We start from the raw sequence: 18,627 nt of genomic DNA, 5'->3' as shown, positions 1-18,627 counted from the left end.
GACTCTTATCTGGAATCGGCTCTCATGGCTGAGAGCAGGCACATTGTGCTCTCCAAAAAATTAATACCAGTATTGTAAGGTGTTCTGAATAGCAAATACCATTGCAGGAGAGAGACAAGGACAACAAGTGCTCTTAGAATAACAAAGAGAAGCAGATCATCCTTCTAGTTCATGTAGCACACACAGGTCTCAAAAGAGCAGAGCCTAAGGGACTCAGATCATTTCATTATTTGAGTTGAAGAAACAAACGATACCAAGTAGGTACACCAAGACAACAGTTTTATTAAAGGTCTTTAACAGTAAACTTGAGATAAAAATTCATTTTTAGCAATGGCTCATTCTACACACTGCTTAAATAATTTAGTTCTTGTCCATTTCAGATACAAGAAAAGAAATTTACAAAAAATTAAGTTCAGCCCTAAAAGATGAACTGTTTAGACAAGACCATTTTCAGTTACCTCCCGTGAGTGAATCACTAACTGATCAATACACATACATAGCTACAATGTATTACCAACAAATCGATATCTGGTTATTACCTAGAAACATTAAAAATAGGGCAGAAGCACAATATGAGCACCCCTGTGTAAATAAAGTTAAAAAACTATTCAGATTTGCAATCTTTCCCCCTTATATTTAGTGAGATTTAAGCAGACAGCTGAGGTTTACAAAAAAGGAGGTTGGCAAATCACCTGCACTAAAGCTTGCACCTGTGTTCAATATTCACCTTGGTTCAGTCTCAACTTTGCCTGCATCAGGAACTCACGGAGTGCATATCTAAATAATTAGAAGTTTTTATGAGGCCATGATTTTCTTTTATTTGTTGGCATGAGGCACTCTCAGTCTTAAAATGGCGTCAATAATGTTTACAAAGCAGAACATAATCTAGTAAATGTGACAATACTATAATAAGTCTAATTACATTGTGAACAATAATAGGATCCCTAACAAAGACTCTAATTACACTACATAAATATTACTGTTGAGGGTCATATTCATTGCAGGAGATTTTTAGCAGACTTTTTTTTATAACGTCGTTAAGGCGAATCTGAACATTTTAAAGCCCTCCCTTTGCACTGTTTTCCAACTGGTCCATGCGTATCTGTCACTCAATAATAGCAAGAATTATGTGCCTTTGGAAAATAAGGGGCAATGTACTACTACTGTTGTTTTAAATTATTCCCTAACAGAAGCTAACTGAGGGTTTTAATTGACATAATTCAGCTGTTTCCAGACTCAATATTTCACCAGAACAGTAATTACCAGTATTTAAATGTTTTCCTTTCAGAACTTAGACTTTATAATCTGGCTTTGATGAGATGCAATGGATTGGCAAACCATGTTTCTGCTCTTCTCAAACAGGTACTATGTTTATGCAAGACTAGGAATCAGAAGTACTAGCAAAGACAAGTTTTTGTTTAGTCAATGCCTAAACAGAGACCAAAACCAATTCTCTTGAAGTTACACTGTTGATGCAATTAATAAAAATTTGGTATGAAGGTTTTGGCCTTTTTGACAGTGTAAGAGATTACACTCTCCTAGTAAAAATAACAGTGCAACTTAACACCACAAGTTATGCTAAATGTAACACAGAGCTCTGTTGTGAGAACACAGAAACAGGAGCCTGATGTTCAGAATTACTAAACCTACAGTCACCTTGGCTGCGTATGTGCCGGTTCTGCATTTCAAGGTGACTGCCACCATGAGATGATAGAGAAACCAAGGAGCTGTTATCCAAGATACTGAAAATTCTAAAAGCCAACTGACAAAGTGCAGCTTAGACCAAGGACAATCCCACCACTACAAGGACAGGAAGCCATGTGAACCTTTCTTGACTCCGCTGTGGGCCCAGGCCACAGAAACAGAGTCAACTGGTTAGTGTCACCCTCACAGGAAAACCAGCAACACCTTACACGTTTCAGCTGAATTGGTGTTGGTTAATGGGCACCTCACATTCAGTCAGTCTTAGTCACAGTGGATTGAGTTACCTAATGATCTCCTGCATCATGGAGTAGGGACAAAGCTGTTCTGCTTCTGTGAACAGACCGTCAGATGGGAACAAGTACCCCAGTTGAGAGAGTCCAAACAATAAGTGACAAAGCAAAAAGCCAGACCCAGTTACCGAGCTATCTTGAGGTAGTGACACTAATTTAGTGGACATGTCCTTTCAAATACCTGTCCAAGCCAGCTTGTTCTTCCCTTAAGAACAAATGAATTCTTAAGCTTGTACCTCACTTCTGACTTAAGCTAAGAGACTGTGGAGAGAGGAAGAGGCATTGTAATGAAGCAGGTAAACAATCTTTAAGTCTTCATTAAAAAAACAAAATATCCAATATCACACCTCTATGAAACAACCCTTAAAAAGATGACACCCAGGCACATCAAGATAGGAAAATGGCTTCCAGAGATTAGTTCATAAAGACTACACTTGCACTGATGATCACAGCATCAAAAAGATGTTTTAGTGAGGTACTACACAGCTGAGCAGTCAGAAATTCTACCTGCTCATCCCACTTGCAAACATGGGGAAAACTCAACTTCCACTGACTAGTTTCTCAGGTTTTTAATTTGGTTTTCTTTAGGCAGAGTATGGGTGTAAGTGTCCCCAGTGAACAACAAGAGCTGAGTCCTTGCACACTGTCCACTAGGCTTCTGATATATCTGTATAACTCCCACATATTGTATTTCATGTTGGGAGTCACACTTAGGATACTTTATATAACTATTTCCTTCAAGATATACTAAAAGCTGCATGGGAAAGCAGGTTTAGATGAGAAAAAGGCTAAAAATTTAGCAGAGGATTTGGATGAAATTACTTTGTGAGTCAGCCTGTTAAATCGACATAAAAAGCCTCAATACAAAATAGTACTTTTTGGTTTGGATGGAGAGGTTGAAGGTATTTCATGAGAAGGATAAACAGAAGAGCAGCTTGAGACCAGGCCTGTGGTAGGGAAGAGAGGACTTTTTCCTGTAATAGCTTATTTTTTGGCTCAACAATTCAGATTCATTTTAATACAAACGAATGAATGATCTCTTGGATTAAAAGAAAAGCAGAAACCTCAAATTAACTGCTGTACTGATCTCGTGGCTAAACTGCACAGGTCCAGTACCTTCAGGTCTGAAGATCAGCAGTGGCCAAGCAAGGGTGAACAGGCATGTAATGTTATTTGTTCTGAACTTTACATAACAAAGAGCATCCCAACTACCATCCCACTGCTATGTTGCAAAATTCTTCCCAGATATATAGCAGACTGCCAAGTACCAAGAAATTCATGTTCTGGCAATACCAAATTCCACTCGAGTCACCTTCTCATGATGAGCTGTGAGAGTGAACTGTCAGCATCCTGGTTCCATTCACCCACATATTTACAGTACGATCCACAGTGTCTTAACAACTCTTCTAGGACCATCTGCTGCCCAGTGTCATTAACAACTAAACTCCCCCTCAGCAAATGCTAGTAAAATTTGGCAGCCCAGTGCCTTTGCGTTCTCCTGTGAAGCTTCAGTCACATCATGAAGCCCCATTCATATTAAGCCTCACTTCACAAGGCCAGGAACAGCTTCCTTTCCCTTGTTCAATATTGGGAATCGCACACAGTGACTCACTATGACAGCTGCAGACTTCACCTTGATTTCAAGAGCTTGGCTGAGCATGAAAGAGAGGACCTACAGGCTGCACACCAAGAGTAAGAAGCCTTTGGTTATGCTTCTGGAAGGAGGGACTAGCAACTTGTTATACTTCAAAGCTTTTAAAAACAAATAGGCTCTTTTTTCCCCCTGAAGTTAGTGGAAATTCCTTAGGAACTAAAATATATCCTCATCAGAGCAGCCTTTTACTCAAGGCAAGTTAATACATTTTATTCCTACATAAGCAGCAGCTGTTCAGAAGTTCTGATATGCTTTCCCAAACATACCTAAAAGGATTAAACACTACTATTCAATGTCTATATATAACTCCACACCTAAGTATCTTGGATGTGGAACTTCGTTCTCTCTCCACATCAAGAACCAGAATCCAACACTAGACATTTGTCTTTAGTAGAGGTCTGATGTTGCCCTCTGTTGGAAGAAAAATACTGGGTTAGATAGACCTTTTAGCTGAGACAACTATTGTGCAGAGAAACGTGCTAAGAACATTGGCATCAATTAAAGCAGCTTGGAGTTACACGTGTGTCAGGTGCAACCCTTTCTGATAGATAAAGCATGAAAGCAAGTGTTTGTCAGACCACTGCTTAGCACTGACACCTCGATCCAGCTCCTCTTGTACACACAGCCTCTGACAAAGGAGAAGGAACACAGAAAATGGAAAAGGAGAAAAGGAGGTGCATTTTTTTCCTCCAGTTCCACTCTTCCATCACTGACATAGGTCTCAAAAGAATTCTGCTTGTGGTGGCAGGAACCTTCATACAGCTGAAAATACACAAGCTGTCTGATAAGTCTATTTCTGCAAATCGCCTTCACAATTATTTCAATTAAACTTTCTCTGAAGCACTGGAAAACAACAGGAATCCTCACATTGTTAGAAGTAAACAAACTCAGGCACTGCAAGATTAAGCCTCGATTTGCTTTTCAATTAAAAGATGAAATCTAGTCTGTTTTTTGTATTTAGTAGTCACTCACATTGTATCAAACATTTCTGAAGATACTCTTAATAAAAGAGACCCATATGAAAATTTCCTTTACAAGTTAAAATTAAAACATTTTAGACAAGGAAGCTCAGATGAAAAGCACAACAAGAGTCAATAAACCACCCAACTGTACAAGTGAGATGATTGAGTAAAAATATAAGTCTCCATGAGAGGAACACATGATATGTAAAAAGAGTTAAACATTTAAATTCAAGTATACCTTAACACTGAATGTTCAAAACAAATATAGTCTCACTGCTGCACAGAAAACAGTATCTATAACACCTGCCTATTCATAAAACTGTCTGAAATTAAGCTTATGCCCTCCTCAATAAATATGATCCAAAGGCTACAGAAAACCTGACGTTGAATTCAATGGGTTTTGAATCAGACACCAAGTTAAATAAGTATTTTAATTATTTAAAACAATTCGTTTTTTTGGCATTTACTTCTTTAAAAACTTTAAGCTGCAAAAGCCTTGTTTTTCCAGAATGTTTCTTTAGCCAAGGAAGTAATTTTGCAGTACCTAGGAACACGACATTCGGTAGTACTACAAACATTTACAGGTTCAAAGGGAATATTTATCCAGAAGAGCTATTAAAATAGCACTACTTGTCAGAAAAGAGATTTGTAAGACCACGCCAGTTTCTCATCAAACTGTTCCACTCAAAAGCTGGTCAAATGCCATACAGAATAAAAAGAACCAAACACAGGCCTTGCAGAGTGCTATCAGCCCACTGTCGAGCCCAAGTAAGGTTTTCTTGCCAAGAGCAAGAACCTACTTCTTAAGCCTAAAGTAAAAGCTGTGGGCTATATAACATCACAAACCCAGACTATTGCTAATCCAGTTAGCGTCAACAGGAACTTTCCATGAGTAAGGATTCCTTAGAGTAAAGGTCACAAAGACATGAAATGTTACTCACATTTTATGGAGGTGGAAGAATTGAGAATACTAAATATATAATGCATTCTGTGCATCCAATATAACTGTACTCGTAGAGCTGGAGTCATGTTTAGATTAATTTGACAAGAGTTCCGTTATACTGAGAGGGAAGCAATCAGCTTCACCAAAATGGAAGAGGAATTAGCAGAGGGAGAACACAACAGTTTTTGTTTTAAATATTCATAGGCATGCTGATATCATACTTGGCAGTTAACTGAAGAGAATCCTGATCCCAAGTAAAGCATACAGAACTTAATTTACACATTATGTAGTTCAAGTTTCCCCTTCTGCTCTCCCTCCACCCTCTTCCAAAGATGGATACTAACCTTCCTTACACTGAAAACATTAAAAACAAACTTGTCTCCTTAATCTTCAGCTCTTTCCAGAAACCAGCAGAGTTCTCTTTTGCAATTAGCCACAGAAGCATTGCAGTTATGGAAATGTTCTTATGATCATGTTTAAATTATACTATAGCTCACTGATACGCTGCTGTGCTAACAAAGCAATTTATCAATAAACAGTTTCAATTTAGAAACCAGAGTCTAAGGAGAGGTGCTGTGAACACAAGAAAGGCTGAGGAGACTGGGAATCAAGTGACATCTAGTGAAGGCAAAGGACAAATTTGTTACTCTCTGCGAAGAAACCTTAAGATGCACTTCAGAGTTTGCAAGGCAACACTAGAAACCAGGGGCTGAGGTCAGGAAGGGATTACTATGTTGAAAATAAACTACCAAACAGCAAAGAACTGAAACCGCACCAACATAGCTCACAACAATCCAACGTTTGTTAGCTTTTTTACAGCAGCAAGGAACAGTACTGTTCAAGTGAGGATAGGTAAAAAATGTGAATATAAACATACTCCTTCATTTCTATATAAAATTTTGAAAAAAACACAGTATTAGCCAAGCTTTTTGAATTACTGTGACATGGAAGTACTGTAGTGGACCACAGCATCTTCGGCTTCAATAACTCTTTTGTGAGGAGCGCACAGTTGAGCCAAGGTGCTTCTGCAGGACTAAAGGACTTTAGCTGATAGTGTTAAATTGAGATTTATTATTAGGTTTCCATCAAATGCAATTCCAAATGGTCTCGCTAAATCTCGGTGAGTCTCTTTCAGGTGTTTAAGCATGGTATTTTCAGACTTTCACATTACTGTACAGTAGTTGGCTTTAGTGAAAGCAAAACAGCTGAAATGCAGCAACACCTCCCCCTCCCTCAATATTTTCTTCAGTCTACTTAACATGCTTTCTGCAGTTTATTAGAGGGTCTAACCAAAGATGTACTGAGCACCAGCTCTTGAAGAGATACTAAAGGTTACCCATCACAGGTCACGGTCACTTCAGCCTCTTACTTGGGAACATCCATCAACTCGTGTGCCTAGCAGTGCATGTGTACAAATCCCGCTTTCACTGCGAGAGTATCTAACAAATAGTGTATAATTTCAGTCTGCTTCATTGGACAGTAGTCGTAGTTTACGCTTTTTGTACCACTGAAGTGTTTCTAAGAATTCCTGTGGGACTGTTTTTCACTGCTCCTTGGACCAGCTGCCTGCCCCCTCCAGCACCACCGACCCTCAGGCTGATGCTGTTTACCAGAGACAAGCCTCTCTGAACACACACAGCAAGAGGCAGCAGGACAACAGCTCACTGCTCAAAAGCCAAGTCAGCACAAGTATTTATAAACCATGTACTTGTTCCAGCCCCCAGAGCTGGAAATGAGTTAAACTCTCTCCTGGTTTGGGCTCCCTGTACCACAAAGCAGTAGTGCTTATCTGGGTCTGCACGGTACTGAGTCCTACCCGCACCACTACATCAGGCAGTCCAGGCTTCAGCTGGCTGTACATTTCACTTCCAGCTACAGCACATGTTCCTCCTACACAAGGGAAAACATGTTACCTCTAATTGCCCATGCTCGATAAAGATCAGGAAACTCACCCTAAGGGTGATTTGCCTCTACAGGATTCTTGACACAGAGGCCAGTGGAAAGAGTTAGAGGCCAGATGGAGGAGTGGGCTGAAGGGAAATGCTGTATCATACTCCACTGCAAACCACCACTCCTGATTACTAGAGGAACCAGAAGAATATACAGAAAATTAAGTACACAACCAAAACCGAGTAAACAAAACTAACCCATTCTCCCCTCAATCTAAACCAAATCCACCTTCTTACCTCTGTCCTTCAATATTAGCAAGGGAAAAATTACACTCTGTTTGTTAGACAGGAAATTCTTTAAGATGACACAAAATTAAGCTCTAATGAAGTGAGTTCACTTGCGCAACATTCATTAGCTTTGAAAATGCCAATTTCAAAATAGTCTCTATCTGGCAAGAGGATTTCGAGCAATTTTATATTACAACCTGTACATGCACATGGAGAAAGATCATTTTTATGGGGCTTCCACAAAAAAATATTATCGCTATTTTAAGCCACTAGGAGATAAGTGAAGACACAAAATTTTGCACTAAAACATGTCAGAAAATACTGAGACGCACAAAAAGGGAGATATGCTTGAAGATACCTTTTAATATGAGAAGAAAACAGCTTCCGAAGAACTATGTTAAAGACAAGTGATTTGTGTCTAGTTCTATACTTTGTATGTACACTTACTTAGGATGCAAAACTGACTTTGTTGCCATACAGCACAAACTTTGGCAATTTAATTTATGCATAAATTGGGGTGGATTCAGCAGGCACTCTTTATACCATTACAGCATAAAACTCTTTCCTAAATTATTCTGCTTCATTCTCCCAAAGCTTCTTAAAACCAAAATTTATATTATTTAAAGCTAAAATGCTCTACCATCTGTACTTTCTCAGAACCAAAGGTCTGGTGTTTTTTTTTAGGGAGGAAAGAAAAAAAAATCTAACAAGGTATTTAATCTAAACATGTGCACAGAACTCAGATGTCACAGATTTAGTAAGGCATATATACAGGGATCTCCTTTTCCCTCCTTCTCATGTCCCCCATGCACTCCATTCATAAAGATATTTCCCTTCAGAGATCCCTGCAGAAACAGGAAGTACACACAAACAAAAAATAGATAACAAAAATGAAAAGCTTACAGTTAATTTAAACCATTACTGCCAAGCACAGATGAGAGGCCACTGTGTCAAGCAAAAGCCTTATGCTTTGGACACAACCCTGGTTTGACTACACAGATAACTTACTTGTACCCTTTGGGTGTATATCAAGCCAATACACCAGAAGGAAGCAGAGGCAAAGCAGAGGAGACTACAAGATGCAGCAAACAGTAAAGAGTATATGGGCATCTAGTTCCTTCCAGAAGTCAGCAAGTTTGCTATATAAATAACCCGATACCAGGCAAAGCGTCAGGTAATACCAGTGGGAGACACCATAACACATCTCAGCAGTCGGGACAAGACAACGCAGCTAGACTGGGAAGAAATTCAGGACAGACAGACACGGTGTTTCTGTCTTTGGACCACCTCCAATGCAACCAGGCATGGACTACAGCCAGAAAGATGACTTCTAAAGGAGATGGCCTGATGTAACAGTGACATCAAGGGAACTTAGCAGCATTATTAAATAAGATCAAGGACACCCTCAAGAGGGTTAGTGGGGATAAAGGAACAAGCATCTGTGCTGGTCACACACAGAGAGCAAAACAATTTGGAAGGAGATGGTAGAGCAAAGAAGCATAAAGCCGTGTCAGCAGGTAAAAAAGGAGAAAAGTTTTGAACTGGGTAACTGCTCTGCTGGAAAATGGCAAAAGGCACAAGGATGATATAGGGTGAGCAGAATGAATGAGACAGCTATTCTGACAGGATCAGAAAGTTAACTCTGAAACAAAATTCAGGTGTGGAAATGGGAACCAACAGCAAAAAGCTAATGGCTCACCTCACAAAAAGGAAAGGACTAAAGACAAGGAAAGGATTACACTTGAGGATCAAGGAAGAAGTAGTGGAAAGAACAGAGGACAGCAGGGGACAGCAGCTCAGAAGAAAGAGAGAGGAGGGCAGAGAACGCGATATCAGGTAATACAGGGGAGGTTTCCCAAAAAATAAATGAGAAAGAGGAGAAAGAAAGAGGAGAAAGAAAAAAAGAGGAGAAAGAAAAAAAGAGGAGAAAGAAAAAAAGAGGAGAAAGAAAAAAAGAGGAGAAAGAAAAAAAGAGGAGAAAGAAAAAAAGAGGAGAAAGAAAAAAAGAGGAGAAAGAAAAAAAGAGGAGAAAGAAAAAAAGAGGAGAAAGAAAAAAAGAGGAGAAAGAAAAAAAGAGGAGAAAGAAAAAAAGAGGAGAAAGAAAAAAAGTTGTTCCCAATCTCTTGTCGTTCAGATATTTAATAATATTGGGCACGAGAGCAGGACAGAAAAATCATCAGGAGTGAGCTATGAATAGCAGACAACTTTTGAGGACATTTAAAGGCAGCACAAGAATATGGTGAAGCTGGCGAGCACAGGATCACCCGAGGTTAACGAGACTGAGCAAAAAGAGCAAAACTAAGCTGCTGTTCACTGCTACCTACAAGGCAGGCTGAATTGTTACCAGGAGTGTATCTTCCCAGGAAAGAAACTGCCAGAGATACCTAAACAGTGACCTCTAACGGACAAATCATATAGTTCGGGCATTTCCACTGATGGCAGAAACACTCATGGAGTGACTGGATAATGACACAAAAGCTAACATCTCCGAATAGATTATTCAGATGATTACAGCATCAAATAATCTATCAGGTAGGTAAGTCAAATAATTGTTACAGTAGTTACAAACAATCAAAACACACGCTGATGACCAGCACTTGTGCCTGTGCCAGTGCTGACATCCCTTTGACATCCTAAGCCCACTTCCCTGTCTTCTTGTCTCCTCCGTGCACTCCTGGGCTGGACTACAGTTAACCTGAGCTTCTGAAAGCTCTTCAAGCACACCTCCTGTTCATGATGTAGTACAGGGACTTTCACTAACTTCATCAGCATACCAAGTAAGGATATTAAGCGTGACTATACTAGGCTGTGAAATTTTGTATATGCTAAGTAGCTGGAGAATACCTTGAGTTAGCCCATCTATCTAAAGCCTACAAGTTTCAGTACCACTTCATAGATCATGCCAAATAGTTCACAAAAGCTGCTCTGCAAGAAAAAAAAGTCAGATAAGGTACAAGCTGCAATATATATCCTCAAACACTGTGAGATGCTTCCTCTAAAAAAGGGCATTTCTTTATTGCTAATTCTGCTCCAATTATTGCTCACTTACAAATCTAGTGGCATAAGAGGACCAAAAGATGAAGCCCATCTACCCTGTTGACTTCAATTTGAGCATGCAAAGGTACTTATTTCCAGCCATTTGGTCTTCTAGTGCAACCAATTTTTTAAAAAATCTAAGCCCTGAAGACAGTGTGATACACAAACCTTATTACCAGCTGGAAAAAAATCCTCGTCATACTCACTCTTTCCCAGAGCTCCAAACCATTCTACTTGAAATGACACAGGGCAAGTCACAGAGTAGAAAAGACAGCCAAGCTTGGCCATGTGCCTTTTGTCTCCCTGACCTGGGCTCCCTGGACATCCCAGTATTCTGCAGTTTCCAACAACTGTCCTCCGGAACGATTATGAAACCACAAACTCTAGCTAAAGAGGTTTGAACAAAATAGGACAAAGTTCGATTTCAATACGACAAATTCATTAACACAAAAATTCAAAAGCCCGATGACAGTCCAAACTGCTGGAAATTAAGCACACTGTAACACATGACTGGCACAGCCACCCAGCACCAACTGTGGAGCAGCAACACAAGAGGAGGCACATTGGCTGGCCCTGCAAAACATGCAGATCTGCACCAACACCAAAGTTCACTTTCATCCTGCACAGCGACATTTGAAAGAAGAAGTGGCTAAAATTGCTTCGGACTTTGAGAAAAGTTAGGTACCACTTGAACTTGGGTGGACAGTCCTAAGCAGAAGGGCAGAAAACAATGGAATGGATACCCATAAAAATTACTGTTGCACAGAAGATGCAGAAACGATATTTATGACTGACCAAAATGATCAAGCATGGTTTCTACAGAAGTATGTCCTGTGGCGTCAACAACCCCTCCAGCACAGCTACCCCAATGCCCTACCACTATTCATGTCCTGTAACAACCCCACTGAGCAGGGGGTGATTGCCACCCATAGGTCCCCCAGCTCCCATCAAATCACATGGAACACAGACAACTTAATCACATCTACCCAAAATATTCCATGACACTGAAGTGCAGATATCTGTCATTCGGCCACTGATTTCCAGAGATTTGAGGAACATTTGTCAGGACTTTTATTCCACTTATTTTAATGTTAGCCAATAGGTTCTGACACCTGGGTCAGATCAGACAGCTTATCCAGGGGTAACAGCATAAGCACAACAGTCTTTAATTTTGCATCTCACTGGACAGGTGGCTTTAAATCATTAAAAAACTGGGAAAAAATCTCACAGCATAATATATGGAGAGACTGGCCCATACGTCTATGTTAAGTTAAGAGAAAATAAAAATACCTACTTTCTCCCTCTGCTTTCAACTAGACTGTCACAGGGGACATCAAAATGGAATCATCCCAGGTTTGTCACTTATGCAGCAACTGGTTCAACAAGACTGCATAATCACGCTTATTTAGCTTCCCCTAGAGTTTTGCTTCCAATTTTAAAGCAAAAAAAGTTCTCGTCAAGTAGCAAAGGACAAACTCAACTGTTTCAGAAGTTACCTGGAGCGGACACAGCCAATTCAAGACGCCTCCACTAGCATAGCACGAGACAGCTGAAAAAAATTCAGCCTAATAATCTCCAGAAAAAACGAAAATCAATGTGGATTTGGGTACTTCTGATAATGAATTATTTACAGACATGAAAATGCACAAGCACCAGCAGTATGAATGGCATATTAAAAATATTAACAAAATAAAAATACTCTAAGCAGTATGATGGATTTAATAGAGGGGTCCTCATACCTGCTAACAGAATTTTACTTTTAATAGTTTTCTGTCAAAAATATGAACTATGGTTACACAAAAATATACATATCTAGCTTTTACATGTATTTATTCTTCCAGACAGACATATTTATTCTAAACAGCAGGAAAAAAACAAAAAGCAGAACACTCATTTAAATGGCAGAAAACTAGCAGAAGATGCTAATATGACCTTAGTGTAGCATGTCAAGTGTCACTGCCACCAGCTTCCTAGTCATTTTAAGAAGAATCTGCTAAGACAATTAATTACACAGCTTAAAAGATTAGGTCAACAGTGTCAAATATCACACTATGAACTTGAAATTTAGCCTTTTAAAAATGTATGCTGTCTATTTAAATGTCTACATCAATTTGTGAAAGAATAGTAAGTTTGAGACTTTATGAGTTACTTCTCAAAAGAAGCAGTAGTTTTACTTTCCCATAAAATAAACCCAAACATAGCAATTAGAGAGGCTGACAATCCCTGGACTCAAAGAACAGATCTACTTGCAGCCTGCTGATCTAAGGGCTACTTTAGAAGAGAGCGGTGAATAAAAGTTGAGATTTAATATAACACAATTTTAGCGCAGCGGCAATCCTTAACCTGGTATTTTGAAAACTAAAGCTGCTTTCAACAAACGGTGTAGTCTGAATTTTTCCTGAAGGGTTTTTTCGACAGAAGTAGACTGCTTGACTTCCATGCCTGAAGCTCACAGTCAGTTGGCCTTGCTCACATGTTTGGTAATAGATATAATGCAGTTGAGTTTGAATTTATTTTCACTTGCTTCAGTCAAATTAATTATCCATCTACTAAAATACAGACTGTGTCATTTCCAATACAGGTAAAAAAAAAAACCAACATTCAAAAGTCCTTACTCAAACATAAGGACTTCGGAGTCACGGCAGGGAATGGATTTTTGGCTGAACTGGTAACAAGAAGGACAGTACATGGCAGACCTGTACTGAAGTTGGAAAGGCATGCTGAACATGGCTGCTGTTTTTAATAAAGTGTTTCATCAGCAAGTACTCTTAGCAGCAACACTGCATTCTGTTAAAAAAAATCATAAATCAAACTAGCAGTATCAGCTTTTCGGTACTGCTCAACTGGCTGTAACCAAGTCCAAAACTAGCAGTATACTTACTTGTAAGCTTGTTGTGACTCAGAACCAGCTGTGTGATATGAGACAACGTAACTGCAAATTGAGAGAAAAAGAAGTTAGTTTATGGACACGGCAACTGAAAGCTTCTGTCTATTTCAGCTAAAAAAAAGAGACAAGTTATTCTCTCCACTCCAGTAACTCCAGATCCACCTGCACTGCCACAACAAAGGAGAGAAGCCTGAGACTTCAGGCTGTATCCAGCCACTTCTCTGCCCCTTCACCTCACGTTTCTGTGGCTGCAGCGAACACGATGGCGCAGTCAGTGCCGGTGCCTCCCCGCAGAGATCTGTTCTGGGCACACAAACACCCTTCTCATTTCTGTCCTGTGAATCCTTCCTGAGGAAAAACCGATAGGTACCCCGATATTCATCCCAACAGGACACGTGCCACACAAGCAATTATATCTCCACATGTTCCCAATCCACTATCAAGTCACTGCTAGAATTAAGTCCTAGGTACCAAGAACTGCATTTACAACCTCACATCCACAAAGCGCAGTAGCTGAGCACCATCACTGCTGCATGGCAAATGGCCAGGTGACAATATCAAATACTGACTCTAATTAATTGAATGATCTGATTGATCAAAGCCCCTCAGATTCTACCTTATCACACAAACAAGTGTGGGGCACAAGACAGCTACAGAGACTGACACCACCCCAACAATTCATCCTTTACTTTGTTTTCGCCACCTTCCACCTTCAGCACTGCTGTCGCTTTCCCTAGAAGCTCCATAACCCACAACTGACAACAGTATCTGATCAGAAAAATATGCTAAATGGTCAGAGAAGAAACTCACAATCTTGAAGGAGATCTTAAACATCTACCCCCTCCTTGTAAAAAGATTGTTGTATTTTATTGGAACTAGAAAAAAAAAAAAAAAAAGATATTTTCTTCCCCTACACCTTTTCCTTCCTTCCATTGAAGCCTCTTCAAAACAGCCCCAGAACCCACCTGGCTGTCCGCCCCAGGCAGCTGGGAGCTCACCCTGTCTGCAGGACAGCTGCAGGGCACCGCTCCCAACCCTCAGCGCTGTCCTTGGGAAACAGCACCAACATTAGCCCAGAAGTGGCCCACCGGGGCCTTGCTGCCCCGGGGGAATGAAGCTGTGCTGGTGAGCATGTGTGAAAACTGGCCATGCTCATCAATGCTGACTAAACTGCATGTTGGGGGAAAGAGCATGGAGACCCCTGAAAGCTCATGGCTTAGCACAGGCAATGAAACCTGTTAGCAGAGTGAAAGCAGTCACTCAGAGGCAGGAACGGACAATTCAGAGTGTAAAAATAAAAACAAAGCATCACCACAGTTCCCTCTGCAGCTCAAGGTTGTGGAACAAGGAAAGGCTGGGAGGAGAAAGGAAGAAACAGTGCACCCACCCTAAATTTCTCCTAAGAGATGAGCACTATTTAGTGCTGCCTGCACCGCCTCACAAAGCAGAAAGAGAAAAAGCTCAGAGAAAGAAGCCAAGAGAAAGTCTGTAAGAGTTTGTACCCAAGGGCAGATAAAAGCAGCAGCCTCCACAAAGAGCTCTAAGCTTTAAAACATAAAAGGCACATCAGCATCTGAACCATAAGCAACCATTTAACACTATTGATTACTTACACATATACCTAAGTACAGGAATGCAATTTAAATGAAAAAAAAAAAAAAAAGAGAAGATGCTGGAGATAGGTACAAGCTTGTGAACAAATGCCTAAGTACCCCTTGCACGTTTTTTTCTCTTGGTTTAGATGTAATAGCTGTGACAAAAAATAATTAGCATACAACCAACAAGTTATCTTGATTTCAAGAATGCACCAAATATCCACACAGAAGTTTTAGGGTCAGGCTACTGCTGTCAGCCAGGACAATTTACTTGTAGAGTAACTACAAGTTTTCATTATGGTCACAGTCCCACTATTGTTTCACAACAGAGTGGATCAAGGGAAGAATATTTAAGCTCTTCCCTTTTGGCTGTAATATCGAGCCTTTTGATATACTGCTGCTATGCACTGCAAGTTAGCTTTATATAAAATACTTAGACAACAGGATTTGTCTTATTTTTTTTTTTTAAGGGAAAAAAAAACACCAAACACAAAACCAATAAACTAAAAAAACACAGATACACACAAAAACACACACACAAAAAACCACACCACGCACACTAAACAGGAAGACTCCAGAGACCTTGCTGAACCAAGATAAGACGTTGCCTGTCCCATTGGAGGAAGTTAATGCAGAATGAGTATTTCAGTGTCGTACAAAATGACTTATATGTAGCCTGCCCCTACATCTTCTGTGCTTTGGTTATTTTAAGAGTGGACAATTATATCAACACTAACTTTCTGATAAAAAATTCTAGGCATGTTAATTCCTACCACACAAGCATGTACTTTATGTAAAATATGAATAGCTTACAGATGGAAAGATAACAAGAACAAATTAACACTTACAAAGTAAATAGGATTTCATCCAATATTCCTTCCCTGACAACAAGACTAGAGAGCAGCAGATGTCTAAAGTTATTTGGGCAAAACAACTCCTTAATTCATAGCTTCCCCATATCAATCACTTAAAAACACAGAAATCAGAGATTAGAGACTCATCCCTACTCCAAGAACAATTCCATAATTGTTGTCCTATCAATAAATGTCCTAACCATCAGGCTAGGGAAAAGGCACTTCTTGCCCTCCTTGCTGAATCCAACTGTTCACTTTACAGGATGAATGTTAATGCTCTCTACCATCACCTGCCCATATCAGGTGCTTTGTAATTATTTATTTCATAGTATGAAACAAAAAACCACATTGGAACACTTCCACAGGGCAAGGCATTTCTTAAAATTATTCATGTATGGACGCACAAATATAACATAGATGTGCTCACAAATGGTATAACATTTGTTTGAACACATGCCATAATAATAAGAAACGCCTTTGAAGTTTAAAATTCTTTAACGTGATCTTTGCATTAGTATGATGAGCTAAAGCACAGAAAACCTAAAACAGGGAACATTTTTAGTCTCTTTTTTTTTTTTTTTAGCAGAATATCTTTGAAAAGAGTTCTCATGTTTCCAAAAACCTCAAAAATTCAGATGCTCTGAAGGCGTGTGGCACAATTCTAGTTTATACTTTAAGTCATTAGTAGAAAACATAGATGTGCTTGGATTCGAGGAATATTCCAAAAATAGAGCTCAACTTTTAATGACATTAATGAACTCCTGAGTGAGCAGTGGCTCAGGGCTACTGAACTTTTCTTTGTGAATCTGAACACCACGTTATATACAAGCTGATACCTCCACTCTACTAAACAACAAAAGCAGGAAGAGATGCGGAGGTGGCCAAGCTTCCAGGACTAAGCCAGTTAAAGACAGTTTTGCATACCAAGTGTGTATCTCCATCCAGATAGGAAAAGTATTTCATCTTGATTTGGAAATAGACATTGGTATTTGTCAGAGGCAAGTCTGGTCTGTGTTGTCTCTCCCACAACTGCTGCAGAGGGTGGAAGACAAGGCAAAAGAAAACTCAAGTGGCTGCCCTGTATTGCAGCAAGTTGTTCACCAGACTAGGGAAAGAGTGGCCAGAAGACAATCCTACCCAAGCCAGGGCATATATTCCTCTTTCCCTTTTCCCTTCCCCCATATAACACCAGTTTTCTATGATCACTTAAAACCATGGAAAACAAATTTTTTTGCAATAAGGGTGGCCCAGGTTGCCCAGAAAGGTGGTAGATGCTTCATCCCTGGAGACACTCAAGGCCAGGCTGGATTGGGGTCTGAGCAACCTGATCTAGTTGAAGATGTCCCTGCTCATGGCAGTGTGGTTGGAGTAGATAAGCTTTGAAGGTCCCTTCCAAACCAAACTATTCTATGATTCTATGATTTTTTTTTAAACACATGACAAGAATAGGTCTGCCCTGAAGGAAGAGGATTGGCACACTGGGCAGATGCTACACAGTGTACTGCTCCAAATCCTTCCATCTGCATTAATTCTGTGTGAATTAAGTTAATAAAGCTTAAATATGAGTCCACTAGCTACTCTGTAGCAAGTACTCAAATATGCAGTGGGACAAAGTTTGGTCCTTTCCTTGAAGGATAACCAAGACTATAGGGAGCACCAAATGTTCCCTCCAGTCATAACCTAATCTGTTGCTTATCTCTGAACATCTACTAGTGGCCCTAATTAAAGATAAGATACTAAAAAAGAACAGTCACCAGGCACAAAACATGATGGTTGTTTTTTAGGAAACGTTTTTATTTCATGGAAACAACTAAGTTTCTGAAAAGGCAAGCTTTAACACTGCACTGCACTGGAGAGATAACCAGCCCACCTAGAAAGGGAAAGCACCAAGGTCACAGACATCCCAGCTTCCCTGCCAGCTCTGAGAGACACAAACACCTAAAACACCCATCCATTCTAGAAAATATCATCTGTCAAGAGTCAGATGACAGGTTTAGGAAACGCTTAAACAAGTTCAATATATTCATAAAGCATTATCTAAAATTCAGAGGTAATACCTATTCATTTCTTTTTTAAAGGTATATTTAGAGGAAGTTATTCCTTCTCAGGATGGGAAGCGGCAAATATCTTGAAGATTAAAAAAAAAAAAGGACAAAAAAAACCCCAACTTACAATGCCTTCTCTGCCAAAGTGCAGAGTAACTGAAAAAGCAAGAAGGTCTCAATTAACTGAGCAGAAACCAGTCATCATTTGCCTCTCCCTTAACTTTCATCTCAAATTGGAGAAGGCCCCAAAACCCCACACTAAATCAAGTCACACGATGTGCACTGAAGGTGCTCAGACTTCCCTGATGCAGTGTAACTAGTGTACCACAAGTCTATACTTCATGTAGGGAGCTCCCAGCCAAACAAGCTTGAGATGCTTAATTAGCAACTTGGTATCAGGGACCACGTGTGGACCAGTGTCCCATACTGTGGTCCCTGACCATGCCTGCACAAAAAACCCCAAACAATCCTTGTACAAGA

At 39.9% G+C, this 18,627-nt stretch overlaps 1 protein-coding gene across 5 annotated transcripts in view; it reads right to left on the bottom strand.

Annotated features, from left to right (window-relative positions):
* Positions 1 to 18,627, bottom strand: part of RSU1 (Ras suppressor protein 1) — a 104,945-nt gene that overhangs the window by 81,334 nt on the left and 4,984 nt on the right. For all 5 annotated transcript variants that reach the window (XR_010469992.1, XR_010469993.1, XM_065050911.1 and 2 more), the window contains exon 3: positions 13,648 to 13,698. Coding sequence is in view for 3 of the 5 variants with exons in the window: in XM_065050911.1 (XP_064906983.1) it covers positions 13,648 to 13,698 (51 nt within the window). In the remaining 2 variants the exon portion in view is untranslated. The remainder of the gene's footprint in view (positions 1 to 13,647; positions 13,699 to 18,627) is intronic.

The sequence above is a fragment of the Columba livia genome, chromosome 2 (assembly GCF_036013475.1).
Source record: "Columba livia isolate bColLiv1 breed racing homer chromosome 2, bColLiv1.pat.W.v2, whole genome shotgun sequence".
Taxonomy (NCBI): Eukaryota; Metazoa; Chordata; class Aves; order Columbiformes; family Columbidae; genus Columba; species Columba livia.
The sequence above is the reverse complement of the archived record's forward strand: the minus strand, read 5'-3'. Positions and strand labels throughout refer to the sequence as shown.